Consider the following 22447-nt stretch of genomic DNA (forward strand, 5'->3'; position numbering starts at 1 on the left):
GGATTGACGTTGTCAAAGTCTCGATTCGTCCTAATTTCACATTCAAAAACACATGATGTATATCTAAAAATGTCACTGAATTTTAATCGATGTGTAAATGTAGTAAAACCTGTTTGTATTGGTTTTAAACGTGTAATTTTTAAATCCATGTGAGCTGATCGAGTCACTCGGTTATCCTCTAGTTTCCCCTGAATCCCAGCGCACAGGCTGGCAATGGCATGTGATTGAGCTGGAAAAGCGGTCTGGATTTTGAAGTGTGAAAAAGGCTGGGACCGCGAGAAACGGAGGGAGGACGTCCCAAACAACGAGTCACACTTAAAGTGGACGACAGAACAATTAACTGATACTTGCTGATATTTGGATGATTTTTTGGCCGTAAGGACAATGCAGTAAACTCCTGCCGACGATCCGGGAAAGCCGACGCCTGGATTCATTCAATCATTTCTGCAGTTTCCACGACCTGACTCACGGATACAGACAAGAAACAGCACTCCATCAGACTATAACTTCAACTGCTGCTTGTTGCTTCTGTTTTAACTCTTGGCTGCTGATACTGTTTTAAGGAAAACTAGAGTGATCTGAAGCTTTGCACTTTCGTATTTTTTAGGGTTTGATAAGCGTTCGAATCACTGATCTATAATATAGACTTTCGACGCTTTTTTATATCCGTATTTTCTTATTTTATTGTCGACTAGGTAACGCTAGCAACATTGCCCAGTAATGTAAACATAGATTACAGTCGCGCGTACATAAGTTATATTCCAACTGTGAAACAAAGACAAATATGGTAAACTCCAAACGTTTAGTTTGAACATTGTCATACTACTGTCGCTAGTTTATCCTGCTTTATTTAAACTCTTTTTAGCCGTATGGTTTGATTCTAAACCCGCTCAAACCAACGGAAAACATTGTGACTGAGGCTTTCCTGCCACGCGCGTGGAAATCCACCGGACTGGAGTCTTCACCTGGACGTTACCGTGGAGGTGTATCGAGCATGGAGACGGATTCAGTAACCGGTGGCGACGTAGACTCGGTTCAGGGAGGCATGGTTTCTTTAGACCCTGTGGTCGATGGGATGTTGATGGACTCGTTTTGCCAGCAGCAGGGATGGGTGCGAGTGTACGGTAAGTGATATTCAGTGACCGCGCTGGCTTCAGATCTGTTCACCTTAACACCTCGGCGATATAAATCACAAAAGAGGTTTTTAAATGCATAATTATGATCTTCAATACATTCAATAATCAAATTATTTGGGGTTTTATTTTCTATCACCGTTTAATACCGAGGGGAATTCAGAGTCTTGTGTTTACCGAAGCATTGTCAGACAGGACTGTTTATGGCAAGCCGGTTAAACATTTACTGTTACTTATCAGGAAAATTTCTAGCGTTTCATCAGCCTCCACCCCCCATTAATATTTAGATTTTATTGAAATACTGTTTTGGATATATACATTTATATGAATTAAAACAAAATCGAACTACCCACACTCAGTAAGTAGCTTCATGGCTGACAAACGAGAGAAGACATCTGCAAATTTTGTTTCCTTTGATTGGAGGTAAATATCCATGTCAATCAAGGCTCCATTTTGTATTATTATAAAATGCAATTTTACAAGATTAGGTCATCAGAGTAATACATTTTTGAATCTGGCACAGCTAGTTCTGATTTTAAACTGCTAAAACACACAACATGCTGTTATATTTTTAGGGAAATTTATGTTCGGGTTGGTCTTGGAATACAGTTCTTTCACTGGTTATTGTTCCTCAGTTTCTTGCCCCGTTCCTTGTAATTAGTTTATTTTTATTTTTTTCCTCCACTAAGGTAACTGTTCATTATGTGCCATGAGTGAATATTTGTTTATTTAGTCAGTATTATTTAGGGCTGGGCGATATGGCCTAAAAAAAAATCTCAGATTTTTTCACACCAAACCCGATTTTCAAATTTTAATAATAAAAAAAAAAATTCTATTTAAAAACAAACTACAACTGACAAAGAAATTGCTCAAAACAAATGTACTCTTTATTTTGTTCTGATTTTCAATTATGCAGTTTAATCTAAGTTTCCCCTTTGTGCATAAGTGTAACAGGAAACAAGCCTCAAAACATGCTTGTAAACGAGATGGCAGGCACTGCCATTGTAAACAGTGAAAATGTAGCTTATCAGTTTTCTAATAACTTACAGTGACACAATGCACCTTCAAAATAAATTAAAATATAAATAAAAAATAAAATTGTGTGTCCCTCTTTGATAAAACACCTTTGGTTAAATAAATGTAACAAAAATGACAAAATTAGATCTATTACAAAAATACATACTTGTCACAGTGGTATTCATAAAGTGCTAACAAAACTTTAAACTCATCAGCGTTAGCATTACAGAAAAGTCTGATTTACGCACTGTTACAACAGTCATTGTTTTTTTCTTTTTACAGTGACATTTGAGTTCATGATTTTAATGTTGTTGTTTTGTGTGGCACACTAAAGACTAATGACAGACTGTTGATCTTTGAATAATCTCATCTGGTCACCCTAACGCTAGTGAAGTATAACCACACTTTGGAACATTTTGCTCTCTCCGTCATCGTCACTCTTTATTATTAAGCATGAGTTTTCATTCTGTTATTTGTGTGTCTGCGCCGCGCTCGTTCTTGTTGTGTGTTTGTGACTGACAGACAGCCTCCGTGGTGCGCATGAGAGATGTCGCAGATCTCACAGACAAACTTCTTAATAATATCGCAAATTAGAAATGTTTGGTAAGATTAAATGTGCATGATTACATTATTAAGCAAATCTTTTCGCCATCTTCACTCTTTATTATTTAGCGGGAGTTTTCGTTCTGTTATTCGTGTGTGTGCGCACCGCGCTCGTTCTTGTTGTGTGTGTGTGTGTGTGTGTGTGTGTGTGAGTGTGTGACTGACAGACAGCCTCCGCAGCGCGAATGACAGATTTCGCAGATCTCACAGACAAACGACTTAATATGATCGCACATTAGAAATGTTTGGTGAGATAAAATGTGCACTATAACATTATTCAGGAAAAATACATAGTAGTAACCTTTTGTAGCAACGGCTTTTAAACACACTTTGCAATGTGGCGTTATTTGTTCTGTGTCTGACACTAAAAAAGCAAACCAATTCCAAACAACGGATGAAACGGTGCCTTTCTTTGGAACGAGTTCTGCGCTGTTAACTGTCATGTTGTCTGTGTGCGGCTGTAAGGAAAGCGGGAGGAGGGCGAGCCCACTCTGAACTACGAAAGCCTAAGGGGAGAGCCGGTGGTGGAAGTTAAAGAGAAAACCTATTTTCATTAAAAACAATTCGCCCTTAACGTCAAATTTGAGTTAATCGATAAAATCGATTTATCGCCCAGCCCTAGTATTATTTTAACATTATATATTAAGAATTCTTCTTCTTCTACTAGTCATTCCCAATCCTAGTAACTATGACATTGTAACAAATGGCTTGTTTTGCAGTTTAGATATATAGGGGTCTGTTGATCAGATTAAAATTTATACAAATTGCCAGTTTCATATTCCATTTCTTTCTGTTACTGTTGTTTATTCCTTAGTTTCTTGTAGATATTTAAATAATCATTACTAGTGTATATTCAAGTTCTTTCAAGTAACGATTAGCAACATATCCTAGCTGTAATTTAATAATTGCTTTATGAGCCAGAGATCTACAGAACAGTTAATAGTTGAGCAAATACTAGTCACTGTTGGCCTATTTACTGGTATTTAAAAAGAAATATAAATTACATTAAAATAGCTGCTGGTTAGTTGTATGGGATATTAAAATGAAATGTTAAAGTGGCTTGCCATAGTACCACAGCTCTAATAGAAACATGCAGGCTTAATGGTTCATTTTCCTTCCTGTGTGTTGCTTATGCTATACACTTTCTACTTACAAAGATACTAGGTTAAGTTGAATGTCCTCATACGTTATACAGTGTGTCTGATGGTACCGTGGTACACTACATTTTGTGCCTTTGGGTTTTTTTCTTTAACTGTAGTGTAATTTGTAAAGAAACAATGGCATGAATATACGATAGTCTAATGTGTGCATTATGATTTGTGGTTAAAGGAACGATTCTGTGGAAAATCCTGGTTACACATAAAAGGTTTGAATGTTGATCTGGTTGTGGATGATTTTGTCTCCTAGTTGTAATAGGAGACAGGGTGCAATAGAAAAGGTTTTAGCACATTGTTGACAAACATGAAAATGTGTTCTTGTCACGGTTTCAATTAAAAATGTAATAGGGGTTGTTAGTTTGTTAATGCACGTGCACAATTTTAATTCTGCTTTACAAGACCGAGTAATAGTAAGCCATGGTTACTGATTGTGTTTCCAGATCTGTGTTGTTAAATAAAGCTTCTTTAAGGCTGTGTGCACCCTATAGACATGTTGCCAGGGGCTGTTGTCATGGCAGCCTGTTGTCTTCTTATTTAAGGATGTAATTCAAAACCAGGGACTTCACATTAAAGACAGGACATCCAGTTCTGTCCACCCACTGCCACTGACTTCTCATCTCATTTTCTATGCCCACTAATTCAGAAATTGACCAACTAAAATCAAGTTCTAAAAATTATAATATAGATCAGCTGTCAAATTAAAATTTAAGATCCCTTAAAAATAAAAAGTGTCATATTTCTTCTCAACCTAATGTTATTCCAAACCCATATTATTGTATTTCTTCTGTGGAGCACAAGAAAAAATTGAGACATTTTACAAGAATTTTTTTTTCTATGCGCTGAAGTTTCAAGCTGGAAAAAGGGCACAAAAGCACCATAGATTTTTAAGAAAATTGATCCATTTGACTTGTGGAGTTGTGTTTTCTGAAATCATATGATGAATGTGATCTGTAGCTCATTTCATTAGTATCAATTCCTGATTTGTTCATGAGAGACAAATCTTGAAATGGTATCATTTTCACAAAACTAGTCTAGATTTTGAATCGGACTGACTCGACTGGATACAATGAATAATGAACAACCAATGAATAGTCAAGCTATTTTACGATTTCATACAACTTGGAATATAGTCATACAGCCAACGGTATTATACTTTTATAGCATTTGGAAATCAGCAACCATCACAGTCTTTCAAATAACTTCTTTTGTGTTCCACAGAACAAATGAAGTCATTCGGTTTTGGAACAACATGAGGATGAGTAAACAATGACACAGTTCTCATTTTGGGTGAACTATCCATTTGTTTAGAAATACAGAGCAGTTTACTCTTATTTTCCAGGCACTGGGAAAAAAGTTCAAATCCAGATGATGTGTTGTAATGTGTAAAGAATTCACATTTTTTCTGTTCATGTGCTGTCCAACAGCCTATGACATAATTTTAATTTCTTTGGTATTTATCTTTAAATTGCTCCCACTGGTGTAAGCTTAAACTCACTGCGAGACAGAAGTGAGTCATTACTGACAGCCAGAGAGCAGTCAGACCTGTCACATTAAAGCTGTCATCAGCACGGATGTCATATCATCCATAATTAAATGACCACGGCAGCTGCATGCTCATCATGTTAAACATCCCTTCCTCAGATTGAGGGAAGTGAATCACAGTTTTAAAATAATCAGCTTTAGTTTTGGTGTTGTTCATTCGGTGACTTATTATTAGGAAGTCTAATAGCAATAACAAGCCCTTGAGTGACACTAATAACATAACTGTTCTGTTATAGTTCATGTTCCTCCCACACAGGCTTATTCAAGGTGCCAACTGTGTTCTGTAAATGGTGTTTATGTGTTTTAAATATGGGGTTTGGATTACATTAGGCAGCCTATTTTGGATTTACAGTGCACTTTTTGGGTTTGTTATCCCTGGAGTAAAATTTTGGAAATATATAAATGCTTCCTGCAGTCGTTTACACAAAGCTCGGGGTTGGCGGGTGTGTAGGTAGCCCTGTCAGATTTGGCATCTGTTTGGACCTGCTGGTTCAAAAAGTTTGCCTACATCCACCGAGCTTCTTACATCAAGTCCCTCATATTGAAATGGAAAGGTCTGGGACGGTTCTGCCATGGTGGATGAGAGTGAATGCTGTCGAATGTTTGTGAAGTTGCTGCTTAGATGTATTTAATCTTGTAGAGGAAGCCGAGAGAGGCTGGGGAGGGGTGGGAGTGAATGGTGGAATTGTGTTAGCAGCGGACGGCTCAGGATGTGCGCCCCGCTGCACCACCTCCCCTCCGCCCAACGTGAACCATTCGTTCGTTCATTGTAGCTGTCAGCAGATAGGGCCGGGACTATGATGTAACCAGACCGTTCCAAAAATGACCTCAGTGGACTGGATTCCAAAATTCCAGAGCAACCGGCACCAGTGCGTTCATCGTGGCATTCCAGAGCTGAAATAGCTCAATAAGGATGCTGGCCAGCTTCTCTCCCACTCACTTCCCTTATGTATCTGTTAAGAATAATGTTTTCCATGCCAACTTGTCTATTCATGGACTTGTTTTGGCCATGGCTGTTCTTCTCAGCAGTAGTTACAAAACATTTCCGTGTGGACTTTCAGTCAGAGGGCAGAGCTGCTTTTAGTGGTCACACTTTATTTTAAGATCCAATTCTTACTATTAACAAACTATCTAAGGGATACTGCACCCCAAAATGAAAATTGTCATTAATCATTTACCCCCATGTCGTTCCAAATCCATAAAAGCTTTGTTCATCTTCGGAACACAATTTAAGATATTTGGATGAAAACCTGGAAGCTTATGACTGTCCCATAGACTGCCAAGTAAGTTACACTGTCAAGACCCAGTAAAGTCTGAAAAGCATCCTCAGAATAGTCCATCTGCCATCAGTGGTTCAACCGTTACTTTGACAGTGTAACTTAGTTGTTATAAACAGCACTGCCATACGTCAGAAATCAGAAGTGGTAATGCTAACTGTAACCATGGTATTGTGGTAGAAATGGTCGAATGCATTATATAATTTATTTCAGGATTTGTACAACCTATCGAGAGGGAAAAGTATTTTTCAATGACTTTAAAGCATTTCCCAAAACTATTTCCAGCACTCTAAAGCTCTAAGATGATCCAGTTTGAATGTTATTTTTAATAGGATGAACAATTATTAACACTGTAAAATTATTATGTAAAATTAAAAAAATACATAAAATCACAATTATAACCAGCAGACAGCAGCAGAGGAGCTCTTATAGGCTTATTAGTCATCCATTTCTACTTTTTCTCTATATTTTGAAATGATAAAATCACAATTATAAAATATCAAATCATCAAAAATTCAGATTTAGTCAGAATTTTACACTTTTTTGTGTGTGTATGAAGTAAGAACAGTCACAAACGTTTCTTCAATTTGCTATTAAATCACACATAATCACTAAAGTTGGTCGGTTCCATATGCTAGAAAAATGATTGTACATTTAATAAGGGTGGATGATGTATATATTCTGTATATAAAAAGTAGATTTTTCAACTGTTACTGTTGTTAATAAAAGTATGTTTTGTGTGCATCTTAACTCAAGCTTAGTGCTTTACTGTCAAATCTGTATAAACGATAAAAGAAAAATAAACAAGTGAACATCAAATATTATTAATAACTGCGCTTATCAATGCAAAACTAATAATTTTATGATTACATGACCTAAATTATGTTTATTTTGAATACCCCCACACATCATCCCCCAGCGCTACCAAATCTGCTCCTGGCGCCACCATCTGTAGAATTTAGTGTCCACTGCTCTCAAATCTCAGTCTGTAGCCCTGATAGATCAGTAAAGCCGCAGCTATGTCTGATTTTGTTGCTGAGTTTCTGCATCCAAGATTCTGTCTAAAATTCAATTGCAAAGTCAGATTTAACTTAGTTTAAATGACTAAATGTGTACTTGACTTGGCTCTCCATTAATCCCTGATTTTCAGTCTGTTAAGCAGCACCTTATAGATAAGGATTAGGCCCTGTTTAATGCAGATTGTGGATGCTCACTTTATGTCATTTACTTCGAGAAAGACTCTCGTGTCTAAGCTTATTAAATGAGGAGCTTATCTTCTAGCACTAACTCTTGAGGAACCTACTGGGGTAATGAAAGTTTTTCACTCTGTTACAAAGAGTGATGAGTTGTGTGGAACACGTGCTGCCTCATCAAGTTTGATGCAGTGTCCAGGTACTCCACATCAACATGTTGGTGATTTGCCTGCAGTGCTGGACGTTCAGATTGAAAAGCCCCTTAATTGGAGAGTCCTGAATTGAGTTCACTGTAGTCACAAGAGTTTCACATGCTCGACTGTGATGCACCAGGCAGCCTGCTTTGCTTCCTCTCCCACGGCTGGTTCAAAGCTGCCTTTGTCTCCTTAGATCTTCCAAAACAACATGCTGATAGTTTTGGGCAAGCCATCTGTGTTAATTTTTTTTTTTTGGGTTGATGCTTTTTAAGTGTGAATGTTTTGAGGGTCACTCGTTAGAGTACAGCGGTCTGGTGTTTCCCAGGAGACGAAGGCAGGTATCTGTCAGTTCTCCACCCTTTCCTTTCACTCATGGAGACTGACTGGCTGGAAGACAATGTCCTGAGATTCCAGGCGTTACCTGAAAACACAGGAAGCCCACTTTCCTGTTTTCCTGATCATTCTTGGATAAATATTTAGCTCCTATAGTCTTGCCATAAAACATGATGGTGAAGAACATTATATTGCCCTGTACCTTTTGTATCCATACATGATTTTCTAGAAGACTTATTACTCGTTTCTCTGGAATGACCACTAACTGTGTAGTTTCAGGTCTTGTGTATGACTCTGGTGTCTCTTTATTTCTGATCAATATGTTCATTTTTTTTTTATTTGGTAAGTAGTCATGCAATTAGCAGGATAAAGTACAGTAGGGTGGTCATCATCACAAAATAAACCCTTTCAGGATGATCCAAGATCTCTCTGTTTGACTTTGAGATCCCAAGCACCCTATAAGGAATAATTTTTCTAATGAAAACCTGATTGGACAATATCACTTCAAAATAAGAAATGTATTTTAATGCATCAAAAATTAAAATGTTTACTAAAATAAAAGTGCATTTTGTTTTTAATAAAGTAACTAAATACATTTTATTAATTTTTTTTTACCTTCGCTTCTGTCTTGTATTAGTTATTAAATAATATTCAAATGTCTTTAATTGTTTGCCATGTGTTTGCTGTGAAAATAGTTGCATTCAGTGTTAAAAGCCAATAAACAAACAGTAATATATATTTAGAAAATTAGTTTTAGATTATAACTTTAACTTGTACAATATATGTTTTATAGTTTTAATATTTTAATTGCTTTAATTTAATGTGACATTTTACATGTAGATTTCAGCCTAAATATTAAGTGGGAAAAATGCTGTGATGCTACTTTTACATTTTTGCTACTCTTCAATAAACTTGTTTGACTTTGTTTTGTTTTTTTTCTAGTGACCGATAATTTTGTTACGCTTTTATTATTAAATTAGCTACTTACTATACATACAGCTGAACTTTGCTTCAACTTTTTTGCTTTATAAATGACGTTGGAATGTCTGTTTCAACATCCTGATAACCTCTGCAGCTTGTGTTCTCCCATCTGAACATTAATTCCACGTGCAAGACATCTCATGAAAGAATTCCTGCCACTCTGGGCTATCGATTAGAGCGTGTCAGCAGACCGGTGGCATGTGCTTCCTGCCTGCTCTTTTAAAGACTGATACAGGAGTGTTACCCCCTCAAGGATTGTCAGAATTGATTGGCTTAATTGGTTTGATTGCGATAACACCCCTCAGGTTAAACAACATCCTCTTATTAACCAGCTCATGTCTGTGCATTACAAATTCACTGAGGATTTGGTACCTTTGAATTTCTACAGTTGGAATTAGACTCATCTGTTCCTGTAAGTAGGCCAATCCAATTATAATATTCCTCAATTTGTATTTATCCAGTGTAGCTGTGCATTCGGCGATAATTCATTAGAAGTTGCTCAAGGTCGAGCTGTATCCTCCGAGTGGCGTGTTCTATTAATTAAATGCTCTCTTGCCTCGGGTTAATGTAACTCGTGTGTTTTATCACAGCCCTTTGATGGATGTGATTCATTACGGGTGAGCAGGTCGAATGCAAAAACGCATCAATAAAGCTTCCGCTCATCTGGAATCGTCTGAGCCAGGCTGTCAAGAGGGAAGTATATCTTTTCTGGCCTGTATGGTACACCTGCCATTGATAAAGATACACATGGTTGGCAGATACTTGGAAGAAAATGAGCAAGATATCCAATGGATAACGATAGAGGAATAGGAGAAAGACGGCTCGGTCTGATCCAAGATAAACCTTCAGGTTCTTTTGTTTAACATTCAGCGCTGCTATAATTGATGACTGCTCATATTTAGTAGCCACTTCCTCGTCGGTAAAAGCCTAGATGGTAATTTTCCACCTGTCTGCTCTGATTCACCGTGACCACTCTTAGCAAAAATGCCTAAATAAAATGGATAATAAAAGCCACGCTGCACTCTGACTTCCACAATCTCGTGTTACTGACAGAGACTCATGTGACGCCAAGGTTATTTGATATGATCTCACAGGAACCAAAGTCAGAACTCTGCGTTTAGATTTCGCCCTCAGCAGCACCTTCACATTAATCTGTTCTAAAGCTTTTACCATTTGGCTTTGTAGACTTTAGGCTACCGAATTTGTTTAGGAAGGCTTGGCATATGTAAACATTGAGCCTTAAGGGATTTCAGCATCTTTGTTGCAATAAATTTGGAGCAGGTATTGTAGAGCTCTGGTTCAGTGAATGGTTTGCTCAGTCCACTAAGCACATATAACGCAATGTCTGTCATACACAATGCTTTACTTTAGCTGGCTTGTTTGAGGAAAGCATAAGGGACTGAATGACATCATGATGCATAACAAGGCCCCTCCCTTTAGCAGTGCTAGTGTTTGATTGGTCGACACCAGCTGTGTGTCCATGTGTGTGCTCTCTTATGTCTTCTTCTGGAAGATGGACGGTTGGTAAGTGTAGCAGTAGTTTTCTAGTGGGCTTGATGGCCCCAGTTGCATTGTCTAAGCAATCCTTTTGACTTTGGTTGAATTTTTCCCACTTATTATCATTATAAAAAAAAGAAATCGTATTACATTTTTTCACATTAAAGGTAATAAAATACTTTTTAATGTCATCATAGGCTAACTATAATTGGAAAGGCGAATGTTAATAATAATGAAAAAGAAGTTAATGGTCTTTAAAAAAAGGCTTTATTTTCTACGTTTTATATATACGATATCAATCCAATGTTTGGGTTTGTTAAGAATTTTGATTTTTAAAGAAGTCTCTTATGCTCTTTTAAGCTTTGTTTATTTAATATATAATGTATTTATGTATAGATATAGTTGAACTGTTATATTGTGAAATATTATCATTTAAAAATTTATATTTTAACAATTTAAAATGTATTTTCAGCTTCCATTACTCCAGTCTTCATGTCACTTGATCCTTCAGAAAACATTCTAATGATTTGGTGCTTCTTACATTATTGACAATTTTGCTGCTTATGTTTTCCATGCATAAAAGACCGATCAGATCAGTCAATGGATCTGATCAATCAATGAAATAAATTGATTATTCTAAGGAAATCTCTTTTTTCTAAATAGAAAAAAGTTTTGTTTTTAATTTAATTTAAAGTTAATTGTCCTACTTGTTGTTATGCATGCCTTATCAAAATGAGCAGTTTTTGTATTCAGCCCATTATGTTCATTGTGCAATTTTTTTTAATGTTCAATTTTGGAACAAATTTGGTTGCCAATTTTATTCAGTGTAAAATCTGGGTCGGAAAGCAAGAGCAGTTGAAAACCACTGTTGATTCACTTTAATAGTGAGCCATTACAGTCATTATCTCCAATGTGGGTGCCAGGCAGTTCTGTCAGATATGACGGTCAGGTCTAACTCTTTGAATCTTGAAATTGCGTGTTTCAGCCTGACGGCCCTTATGGACTGTCTTGTTGATATAGAGGTTCATGTTGTGCACTGTTTGCTCTGCAAATGACTGGTAAGAGTCACAGATCACACTTCACTGCTTAGCAATGCTGTGCATGCTGCCAAAAGCACGAATGAAAGGCTAAAGAAAATCAGACTTCCCTTAGTGTGTTTCATGCACTTTGCAGACCCTAAGGATATTAGGCAACTCTGAAAGCCCCATTTTTATTCGTCGATCGAGAATGGCCAAATGGGGTCAGGCGCTGCGGGCTCCTCTGAGTCTGACTGACCGAAGTCTACTGTGGGAAGCATCCAGATTTTTACCGTGCTAATGTACAGCTACAGTACCACAATTGAAAAAGCTCTACGGTTACTTCATAAAAGATTTCAGATGACTATCACTTAGTCTGAGATAAGCCCCATTGATGTGGCGCCTTCGCATAAATAGACGTCTGCATCATTAAAACATTGAAGGTATGTGTACAGGGCGTGTATGTTTGCCGTTCCGTTTGCTTTCAACATTATCTATTTGTGTACATTTTGTAAATGCATTGTCAGTCTTGTTTAGTGCATGTGCATCATTGTGAAATGTCTTTCCAGGTTTTGTGTGGGCCATCTCATCTATTTTGCACACGACCTTTAGTCTTGTGTTTCCACTCCACTTGGTCTGTTACTATCTTATCAGGGCTTTGCAGTGAACGGCTTTAGAAAGCGGCTCAGCTGGACTGGACACGTACAGTGAGGCAGGTGAAGCCGAGCTCTTGTTCTTGACATCCTTTTCCCATCTTAAAGAGTCCTTTGAGGTACAAACAATAGGGCAGCAGTTCTACTCCGAAAGAGTCATTATTTTCCTCTGAGGTTCTCAAATATAAAGGGCTATTCTTAGTAAGATTGAAATGAAAACCTTAGTGATAGTTCACATAGAAATTAAAATTCTGTCATCATAGAGTGCAGCAGTCATGATGTGTTTTTGTAGGCCAACAAAGAAGTTCAATCTGGTTTGCTCAACAAAAACCCATAGATTTTTTTATTTGGTTTTTGGATTATTAAGAAGACAACAAACAATCATGTGTCTTACATGTTTATCATGATAATCACCACAAATTAACCCCACTTTCATGAATTTTAAAGACTAAATTTAATTGTCAGAAATAATAATTAACATAGTCTATAACATCACCACCATTATGCTTCCAACAACTCTTTCAATCCGTATTTAAAAAGCATTTTTCTTGAAAGATTGAGTTAAAATAGTTAGCTAGAGCATGATTATAAACACGTTGAGACTGTAAAAGCAGACTAGTTAGTGGATGAGTTTAATGGTTTAATGTCTCTGACAAACTCCGTAGTCCCATTAAGCCACTTGGTAGCAACTTGTCCTTTTAAAAAGCTTAAAATAAAACAAAAGGGATTTTTATTACATGTAATGGAAGAAAATGGGAAAAGATCTTGAGCTTGTTGTTAACCACAGATTTTATTTTAGGTGTTTAATCAAACCCATTCAAAAAAAACCCATAGGCTTCAGGACGATGGAACCGAAAGTGCCAAAATGCTAAATCGTTTCCGGATTTTGGACTACAGATGTATGCAGAGGTGGGTAGAGTACCCAAAAACTGTACTCAATTAAAAGTACTTATAGAAATATTTACTCAAGTAAAACTAAAAGTAATAGTCTGAATAGTTACTTGAGTAAGAGTAAAAAAAGTATTGAATAAAAAAACTACTCAAGTTGTTACTAGTTACATTGGAACATGTACTGTATATCTATAGTCTATTTTTAATTTATAGATAAAATGTATGTTGTGTGTGTGTGTGTGTGTATATATTTTTTCATCAGCATTTACGCCGGTCTTCATTGTCACATAATACTTCAGAAATCATTCCAATATGTTGATTTACTATGAATTATGTTCTTTTTAGCTTTCTATTAATCAAATAATCCTAAACAAAATGAAACCGGTTCCAAAAAAATTAAGCACCAAAACCGTTTCCAGCACTGGTAATAAATCTATATATAAGAATGATTTCTGAAGGATCATATGACTCTGAAAACTGGAGTAACAGCTGATGAAAATTCTGATTTGCATCACTGAATTAAATGATATTTTAAAGTATATTAATTATTTATAATATACATTTGACACGGAAAAGAGTGAAAACTCCTCACATGACCGCCAAGTTACCGAACATCTGAACATAAAGCAAATGCACTGACGGATCTTCTTCCATCTGTTCTGTAAAATGTAAACAAATGTATATTTCTACAAGCGTAAATATTGTGGAAATATATCAATATTAATTGTGTCTAAAGGCATTCCTCCAGGAACAGAGCTAACACGGGTTTGGAGGGTATTCATTTCATACTCTGTGACAGTTTATTTAATGTAAAAAATTATACATTGTATTTAATGTATAATTTACATGTACAACAAACTAGTAATATCATAGTGGTGTCGTATACTGTAATCGAATGTAGCCTATCTATACCTGTTGAACCATAGACAGCACACATGCGGTGTTCATCAAACAAAGATCTTCATCGCTAGCAAACAATTGCCTTTGCAGATTTGCTTTTAATTGACTGTAGATCCAAAGCCATGTCTTCAACGCTCTTGATGTTCTATAAACTTTCTGTTACAACTCTGATTGAGAACCGCTTCAGACGGCTCAGCGTGTGTGGCAGGGAACTGAACAAATCATTCAAACTGATTCACGAACCAATTCACTGGTTTGCCAACTGGTTTGATCAAGCCTCGAAAACAGAATTGACTCAAAAGAATGAATCAGGAAGCAATGAAACTGAAGCATTTATAAATTGTTTTGCATGAAGGTAAAGTAACGAAAGGAGCATGGCCCGTAGTAACGAAGTAAAAGTACAGTTTTTTTCACTAAAATGTACTTGAGTAAAAGTAACCATCTGTAAATATACTCCGAAAGTATTAGTTACCCAAAAAATGTACTCAAGTAAATGTAACAAAGTAAGTGTATTTCATCCCTGCAGCACTCTATTTGAAAATGTTGTTCCAAGCTTGTATAAATGATATTTTGAAGAACATTGGAGACCATTAACTTTCATTGTATGGACAAAAACACTGAGACATCTTTCAAAACGCCTCAATTTTGTTGCTCAGAAGAAAGTCATACAAGTTTGGAATGACATGAGGGAGATTTATTTTGGGGTTAACTTTCGCTTTTACATGCATTTTCCTCTCTAATCAGTTGAGGGTCTTTTTTGATCTGCTTCATGCATTTGGGGTTCCAACTCCGAGCAGCTATTTACTAGATTGTTATCAGCAACATTATGTCCAGGCTGCTGTTGATGCCTGTGTGGGCCTGCTGTACGGAGGAGGAGACGGAAAGTTTCTTTTCTTTCTTTTTTTTCAGCCTCCACACTGGGGTGATGTCTGGGGGTGGCAGGATTTCCCCTACTTAAGAGCCAAAGCGAGAGCACTAACCTATGTGTGGGTTAAAAATACACACTCCTCTGTTAGTTGGGGGTCTGTCCTTGCTGAGAGAAAAAAATGCATGGAAGAATTTGTACATGTCTGTGTGTTTACTGTAAGGAGAATGGGATGTTGCCAGGAACTAGGGCTGTGCGTTCCATCAGATATTCACAATATAATTATACAATAGTTAGCAGCATCATGAATGTTGCAATTTCTCTTTATCTTGTTTTTTTTTTTTTTTTTTTTTTTTTTTACTTACAAATGTAGTTGTAGTAGTGTTTAGGGCTGTCACTTTTGAGAAAAATCTAATTCGAATGGATCTCGAATATCATGCAATGTATTTGAATATATTCTAATATCTATGTGCCCCCCCATCCCCCGACAAAAAAAAACACCGTAGCCTAAGGGGCCGTTCACATATCATGCCTAAAAACGCGGGGAAAACGATAGGTGCGCCGCTTTCTCCTTCTCCAAAGCGCTCGGGCAGTTGCACTCCTGAGGTGTCTGCTGTTGCTTAGCAACCATGACCTGCTCTCTCCATGAAGACGCGGAAATTTCACCAAAAATTAAATGGATTTGAAGCACTGAAAATCACTTGCAGTAGCTCTGATACTAATTTTATTTCAAAATGGCAATCCATATAAAGCTATGGTCAGCTGTTCCTTCATCTTGGCTGAGCTTTCAAATTTGTTACGGGAAAGGATGAAGCTGATTGGTTAGTTCTTGTCACATGACCCGCGGTGCGCTTGCGGCTCTCAGAAAAGTTAAGATGGTTTTAACTTGATGCGGTACGAACGCGTCGCTTCCATTATGAGTGTGAATACCGCGCGCCTACATTGGAAATAATGAACATGGGTGCGCAAATGACGCGATATGTGAACGGCCCCAAATGGAGATTCAATCAAAAATGTTTAGCAGTGCCCTCTACTGGATAAGATGGCAAAGAATAAAATAAAAAACAAACGGTCTAATCATAGACTGTAAAAAAACTGCGCTACACATGGCATTTTATTTATAGTTCAATTATGAATATTTCACTTCGAATATTGAATAAAAAGTGACAGCCCTAGTAGTGTTATGATGGATGTTTTAAAGGCAGGGTAGGTAAAAAATTTATAAAAAACTTTTTTTCCAATTTTTTTTTAACTGTATTTATATATCAATACATAATTAAAATGTATGTACTCTGAAAAAGAAAGTATAAAAATCGAGTGTCTGTAGACCTCTCACGCTCATTATTTCCATTCACTCCACCCCCTCCCTTCTGGGCTCCTTCCAAAGCCACGCCCCAAAACACATGAACGCGCGACTCCGACCACTGAGCTGGAAGACGCATTATTTACCTGAGACGAGCGGAGAGGAAGGAGCACAGTGCATGTAGTGACATCATGTCAGAATCACATGTTACTTTAATAATTATGAAGATAAACAAACAAGATGTATTTTAGTAATGCGTACGCAAGTGGGCAGGTCATGTGTGGCAAAAGGGTGGTTGCCATGGTTGCGAGAGAGTGACAGTCACCTAAGCCAATCCTATGTTTCGTCCCGAAATGGAAATAATGAGCTGTGTTTAATACAGATTAAACGGTCTACAGTCACTCTATTTTTATACTCTTTTTATCAGAGTACTTACATTTTAATTATGCATTGATATATATAGAGAGTTTAAACAAATTTGGAAGAAAGTTGTTTATAAATTTCTTACCTACCCTGCCTTTAATAGTGCCTCTTTTTTTAAATGACAAAACATCAAACTCCATTACAGTTCATTTAAATGGTTCCAACTGTCGGGTCTTCATAATATGATTCATGTCTTCATAATATGATTCATCATCTTAGTGTTATCTTTATCATCTGTAACCTTCAAAGGTTACAGTGCATTCAAACCACTGGTGAAACTCTCATTAGCTGTGGTTGAGCAATCCTTTTTTTTATGTGGCCTGTTGTCCCCTCTGCCCTCTCCTTATTCTTTTCTGACAGATTTGTAGGGCCTAAAGCTATTTTTAGGAGAGGGGAATGCGTGCATGCCCCGTCCCTCCTGGTTTCCTCCTGCACTAAATAGTAGAGCTAAAAAAAATCACTCCGACAATGTGGCGGTAGGTGTAGCTTGGGGCCTTGTGTCATTACTTCCTGTGGTCAGATGTGTAGACAATGTGTCCTCCTTTGCTGCAGAGGTTGGTGGGATTTTTTTTTTTAGGCATTGGATTGCATTAGCACTTCTTTTAAGCAGTCATAATGACCTATACATATCAAACCATATTTAATTTGTAGAACAATTACTGAAACACTGAATGAAAACATGATCTTTGCTCTTTTTCAGATCAGATTGGGCTGTTGATAATGGCGTTTATTTGCATCTCACGCAAGTAGCAGTGGAGTGGGATACTGGTGTTTAATGATTGCTTTCATGCACTGCCTCCAGGCACAGAGCTTGTTTGATGGCTGTAACAGGGTGCTAATTGCTACTGTCCAGAATGGACTCTCACAGGGCGTCAAAAGGCAGGAAATTGCTTCACTGACTTCAGAACATATAATAATAAAAAATCTCATGGATGTTGGATATAGTGTGAACGTGACTTTATCTCCACGCTCTTTCGCTCACCTGGATTTAATGCTTTGCCTTGCATGGATGACCTGCATCAACCAGATGAATGATGTGAAGTTCAATAGCACACACATGTTGTCAAGTTGAATGTGTTCTCCACCTGACGATTACGCAATCTTTACGATTACGTAATTACGATTACGATCTTTTTATATTATGCTAAAATACTTGCACTGCGCAACAAGTGGTGTGGTGTTTCTGACGTAGAAACCCGGAAGCAAATGGATGCACACATATGCATCGTGGTACTCTTGTGAATGTGCATCAATTTATCCCCATTTAAACTGTTAGTAATTTTTAAATAATTTTGAAGCCACATTTTGTAGTTTTGTGGTGATTTTAGGTCTTATTTAAATAAGTAAACAAAATTGCTGTAAAACAAATGCTTTTTATTTATTTATTTATTTTTTTTAAACCAGTGTTTACACAGTGATCCCGATACAAATTATCTAGGGATGCACCGAAATTTCGGCCACCGAAAATTTTCGGCCGAAAATGGCCTTTTCGGTTTTCGGCCGATAGACTTTATCACCGAAACAACACGGCCGAAATGTTGTGATGACGCAAACAGAAACCGCGACCTGCACGTGCACCTGCATAGCGCAGACCACGAGCTCCCCGCGACATTCACTTAACACCAGTGAGAACATTCTCTCTCTTCGTATTCCTTTATTCGCAGCACTAAAACGTCTCCTAATAAAGAGATTTAGACGGACCACGAAGTAAAAACAAATAAAAGTACAGTCTTATAGAGTCTGTTAGAGATCTTTTCGGATCCTCTGCACTTCATCGCGAATGTGCTTGATCCGCGTTATAAAACCATTACTTAGATGCGGAAATAAGGCAGCGCGCACGAGAAATGATCCAGGCCGCGCTGTATGCGGAGAACCCGTGTGGAGACGGAGAAGCGCCAAGCGTAGGAGACCGATCAGAGCGCAGAAAAGACTCGTCTCTGCACCAGATGAGTGGCATGCACCATCGTTGTCTGATATGTTCAGTGAAATTCTGCAAGAAAGTGCCTCAAATAATAATAATACGTTGGCTATTTTGTTCTTAGGCTACTATATATATATATATATATATATATATATATATATATATATATATATATATATATATATATATATATATATATATATACATACATACATACATACATACATACATACATACATATATACACATACACACAGACACAAACATATGTACATACATAATTTCAGATTGTACCCATATTTATGCTAGATTTTCTGCTAGATTTCTGCTTTAATTTGATAAAAATGTTTATTTATGCCCTGGCCCTATTTAAATACACTCTCTCAAATATTTCTCAAATGTCAGGCAGATGACAAGCTCAACTGCTCAACAGCTAGATGGTTAACTGTCTGAAGTCCCCATCCCCAGAAGTGACAACCCTCTTGCCTATACTGGAAAAGTGATGCACTTTCTAGTCCTACAGAGAACAATTTCAAATGCACTTCACCTAAATGCACTTTGTTTTTATGAGAGAACTGTTCATTTAAAACCTTTCTGCAGGCCAGTAGGCCTGTACATTATTATTAAATATACACATGAGAGGGATACATTTTTGGTTTGAATTTTATTTTATACTGTGCATTGTTGCAATATGCTTAATAAATATTTGCATCATTTGTAATTATGTATTTTATGTTTTTTTTTTTTTTATAAGTTATGTAATTGTAATTATCTTTGAAACTTTATTAATTTATGCAATTGCAATGTCTTAATTTTAGTAAAGTTAGTACACGGTCATAGCAATAAATGCAATGGTACTAATAATTGGCATAATTTCTTTCGGTGTTTCGGTTTTGGTTTTCGGCCTTGGTTTTCTCTTTTTCGGTTTTCGGTATCGGCCAAGAATTTTCATTTCGGTGCATCCCTAAAATTATCCATTTAAAAGGCTGTTGGTTGATTTTGGAATTAATTCACTTTTCTTAATCAGCCAGGCGGGCTGGGCTCAGTTATGATCTAATGACAATATATTTGTCTTAGATGTAGAAAACTTGCTTGCTTTCGTTTTTGTTTCTATGCTTTCCATAAATCTGCATGCTAAGGTTTATTTATAATCTTCAGAAGAGTCCATAACGCACATGGTAAATCTCAGCAGAGAATGTTCTGTACTAAATCTTTTGCTCTGGAAATGTACTGCCCAATCCCAAAATCTGGCATATGACAGGGAGTCCTGCTCACCAGCTGTATGTTTCTTTTTAACATGACACAAGGGCATATAATTTTTACAGTGGCTTGGTTATTTGAATGTAAAACCTGTTTGAAATGTTTCTGATTCAGCTTGTCGCATTGAAAACCTTTTAAGTTATCAGCATTGAAAGGATCAGACTCGGAAGGAATTTTCATCTTTAATGTTCTCATTGGTTCATTGGTTGCTCTTGAGTTCATTGGGCTTTTGTACAGATGTGGGTATGCTGATGTGGCGCCGACATGCTATTGACCGCAGATGTTATAAGAAGGATATGATTATCAGTCTCTTCATGTAATCGAGATCAAAATTACAACCATTGTAACCTGTCTCCTTTTGTACAAAACTTTTGTACTATCTTCACGCCATCAAATTGCTATCATGCTGGATATCACAGCTTTGATTCATCATGAACATTGAGAAGAGCAGTATAGAAGAGCACATCAAACCAATCAGAACTAACTATTTTATTATCCAGAATAAGGAACTTCCATGTTTGTTCTGTTTTTCTGAGACCTTTTTTCCCTCTATTGCACAACAGATTGCAGGGAAATCCCTTAAAGTTAGTGTTCAGTTTGTCTAATTCATTGAAAGCATTGCTGTTATTTTTAAAATGGTTATCTTTATCATTACTCTGTATTTATACTTGTAGCTCTACAGAAGCCGTATGTTAGATGTTCCCTCTACTCGACTCATTTCTTCAAGCATTTTTATTTTTGTTGTTGTTCTTCCGATTTTACTTTACTCATGAAACGGTTGGTGTTGCGCCAGCCACAGAGTGGGGCCACTAAATGGGCAACACATGCGCTGATTGGATAGTGAGGCAAAGTGTTTCTGAACACACACATATCTGACACCTATTTCCTCCCTGAAACCCTAGCAGTAACCCAGAATCCAGGAAGTGGTGTCTCACCAGTAGATGTCTTGCTCTTTCTCTGACAGACATTTGCTCAGCATGTTTCTTCAAGGAGTTCTCGGGGACAGTGTTATCCGCTATGTCAGGCATCACATTTAGAGGTTTATGCTCGGATAACTTGATTAGATCCAGCCTAGCTCATCGAGATGAGACTATGATGCAATTGTTCGCATTTGCAATGGACTGAAATTGATTTTGGCTTCCTGCTTCTTGATATTGTTAAGCTTTTTTAGCTTTTCTCTTCTCATCAACCATGAGTTTACCAAGAAAGGCCACATTGGAGGAGCAAACGGGGTCAAACAGGAATCCATCACGCTGTTCGTCTGGCAGAGAGAGCACACGTCGCTGGCGTCTCCTCAACAGGCCTTGGCTAAAGCATCGTTCAAATTCAGCCCCTGAGGAGCCCTTGGACACACATGACAGAAGGAACCTGGCTGGACGGGATATGTACACACAGAGCTTGACGTGGTCCAGAAGCAGCAGCAGTACGGCTCGATCCAATCCTCCTATCTCCAGGGTCCACAGTCTCCCGGACCCCCATAGGGTCACCAACTGCGGTGTCCTCCTGGAGCATCCTAATCTTCAGAGGGACTGGCTATCTCGCAGCTCGAACCCCTTTTTAAGATCTACATCTCAACTGGGGAGCGAAATTCGTACTGAGACTCCACCGCTCAGAAGGGGGCTGAGCTCTCAAACGTTTTCAGGGATTCTGCTCTCCATGTCGAGAAGAATTAGCCAAATTTTAAATACCTCTCCTGAGCCGGCTGTTGGAGAACTTTCAGAAGACGGTAGGATATTTGATTAATGTTTGTAGGCACAGTATGGAGGCAACTGCCCTACCATTTAGACTAGATTTTGTTTAAAAACTTGAATTTTGCTTTGTTCAAAATGGTTTTAAAGTTTTCTTACTTTGGGGTTGGTTCACTAAAAATGTAAATTCTGTCACTGTTTACTTAACCCTGTTGTTGTTCCAAACTGTGACTTTCTTCTGCGGAACACCAAATATGATATTTTGAAGTATGATGACAACAGTTTTGGTTACTATTTTGTATGGACAATAAAACACTGAGACGTTTCTCAAAACATCTTTTATGTTGCACAAAAGAAAGTAAATCATACAAGTTTGGAATGATATGAGAACTGTTGCCAAATGTGCCTGGCAAGGGTGGCAAAGAAATGCTTCTGAAGTGGTATAAAGGTGTCTTTACAGTTTAATGTCTTAAATGCACCAATTACATCTGATTCATAGGGGCTGAGATGCGTCAGAGCAGGCATTATTTAGTATGGCTTTATTGCATCTTTACACTGAATTTTGAGCAGGCACAGAGCAGCCTTACCTTAGTTTTG

At 37.4% G+C, this 22447-nt stretch overlaps 1 protein-coding gene across 3 annotated transcripts in view; it reads left to right on the forward strand.

The window, feature by feature from the left end:
• Nucleotides 1–216: 216 nt before the first annotated feature.
• The window catches only part of rasal2 (RAS protein activator like 2), a 75464-nt gene continuing 53233 nt past the window's right edge, over nucleotides 217–22447 (forward strand). The window contains exon 1 of one of the 3 annotated variants that reach the window (XM_026205829.1): nucleotides 217–1124. In XM_026205829.1, coding sequence (XP_026061614.1) covers nucleotides 995–1124 — 130 coding nt within the window. In that variant the 5' untranslated portion in view covers nucleotides 217–994. Of the gene's footprint in view, nucleotides 1125–21041; nucleotides 21889–22447 lie in introns of those variants that run through there. The other 2 variants (XM_026205828.1, XM_026205827.1) reach the window with 2 other exon arrangements.

This window comes from Carassius auratus, chromosome 27 (assembly GCF_003368295.1).
Source record: "Carassius auratus strain Wakin chromosome 27, ASM336829v1, whole genome shotgun sequence".
Classification (NCBI taxonomy): domain Eukaryota; kingdom Metazoa; phylum Chordata; class Actinopteri; order Cypriniformes; family Cyprinidae; genus Carassius; species Carassius auratus.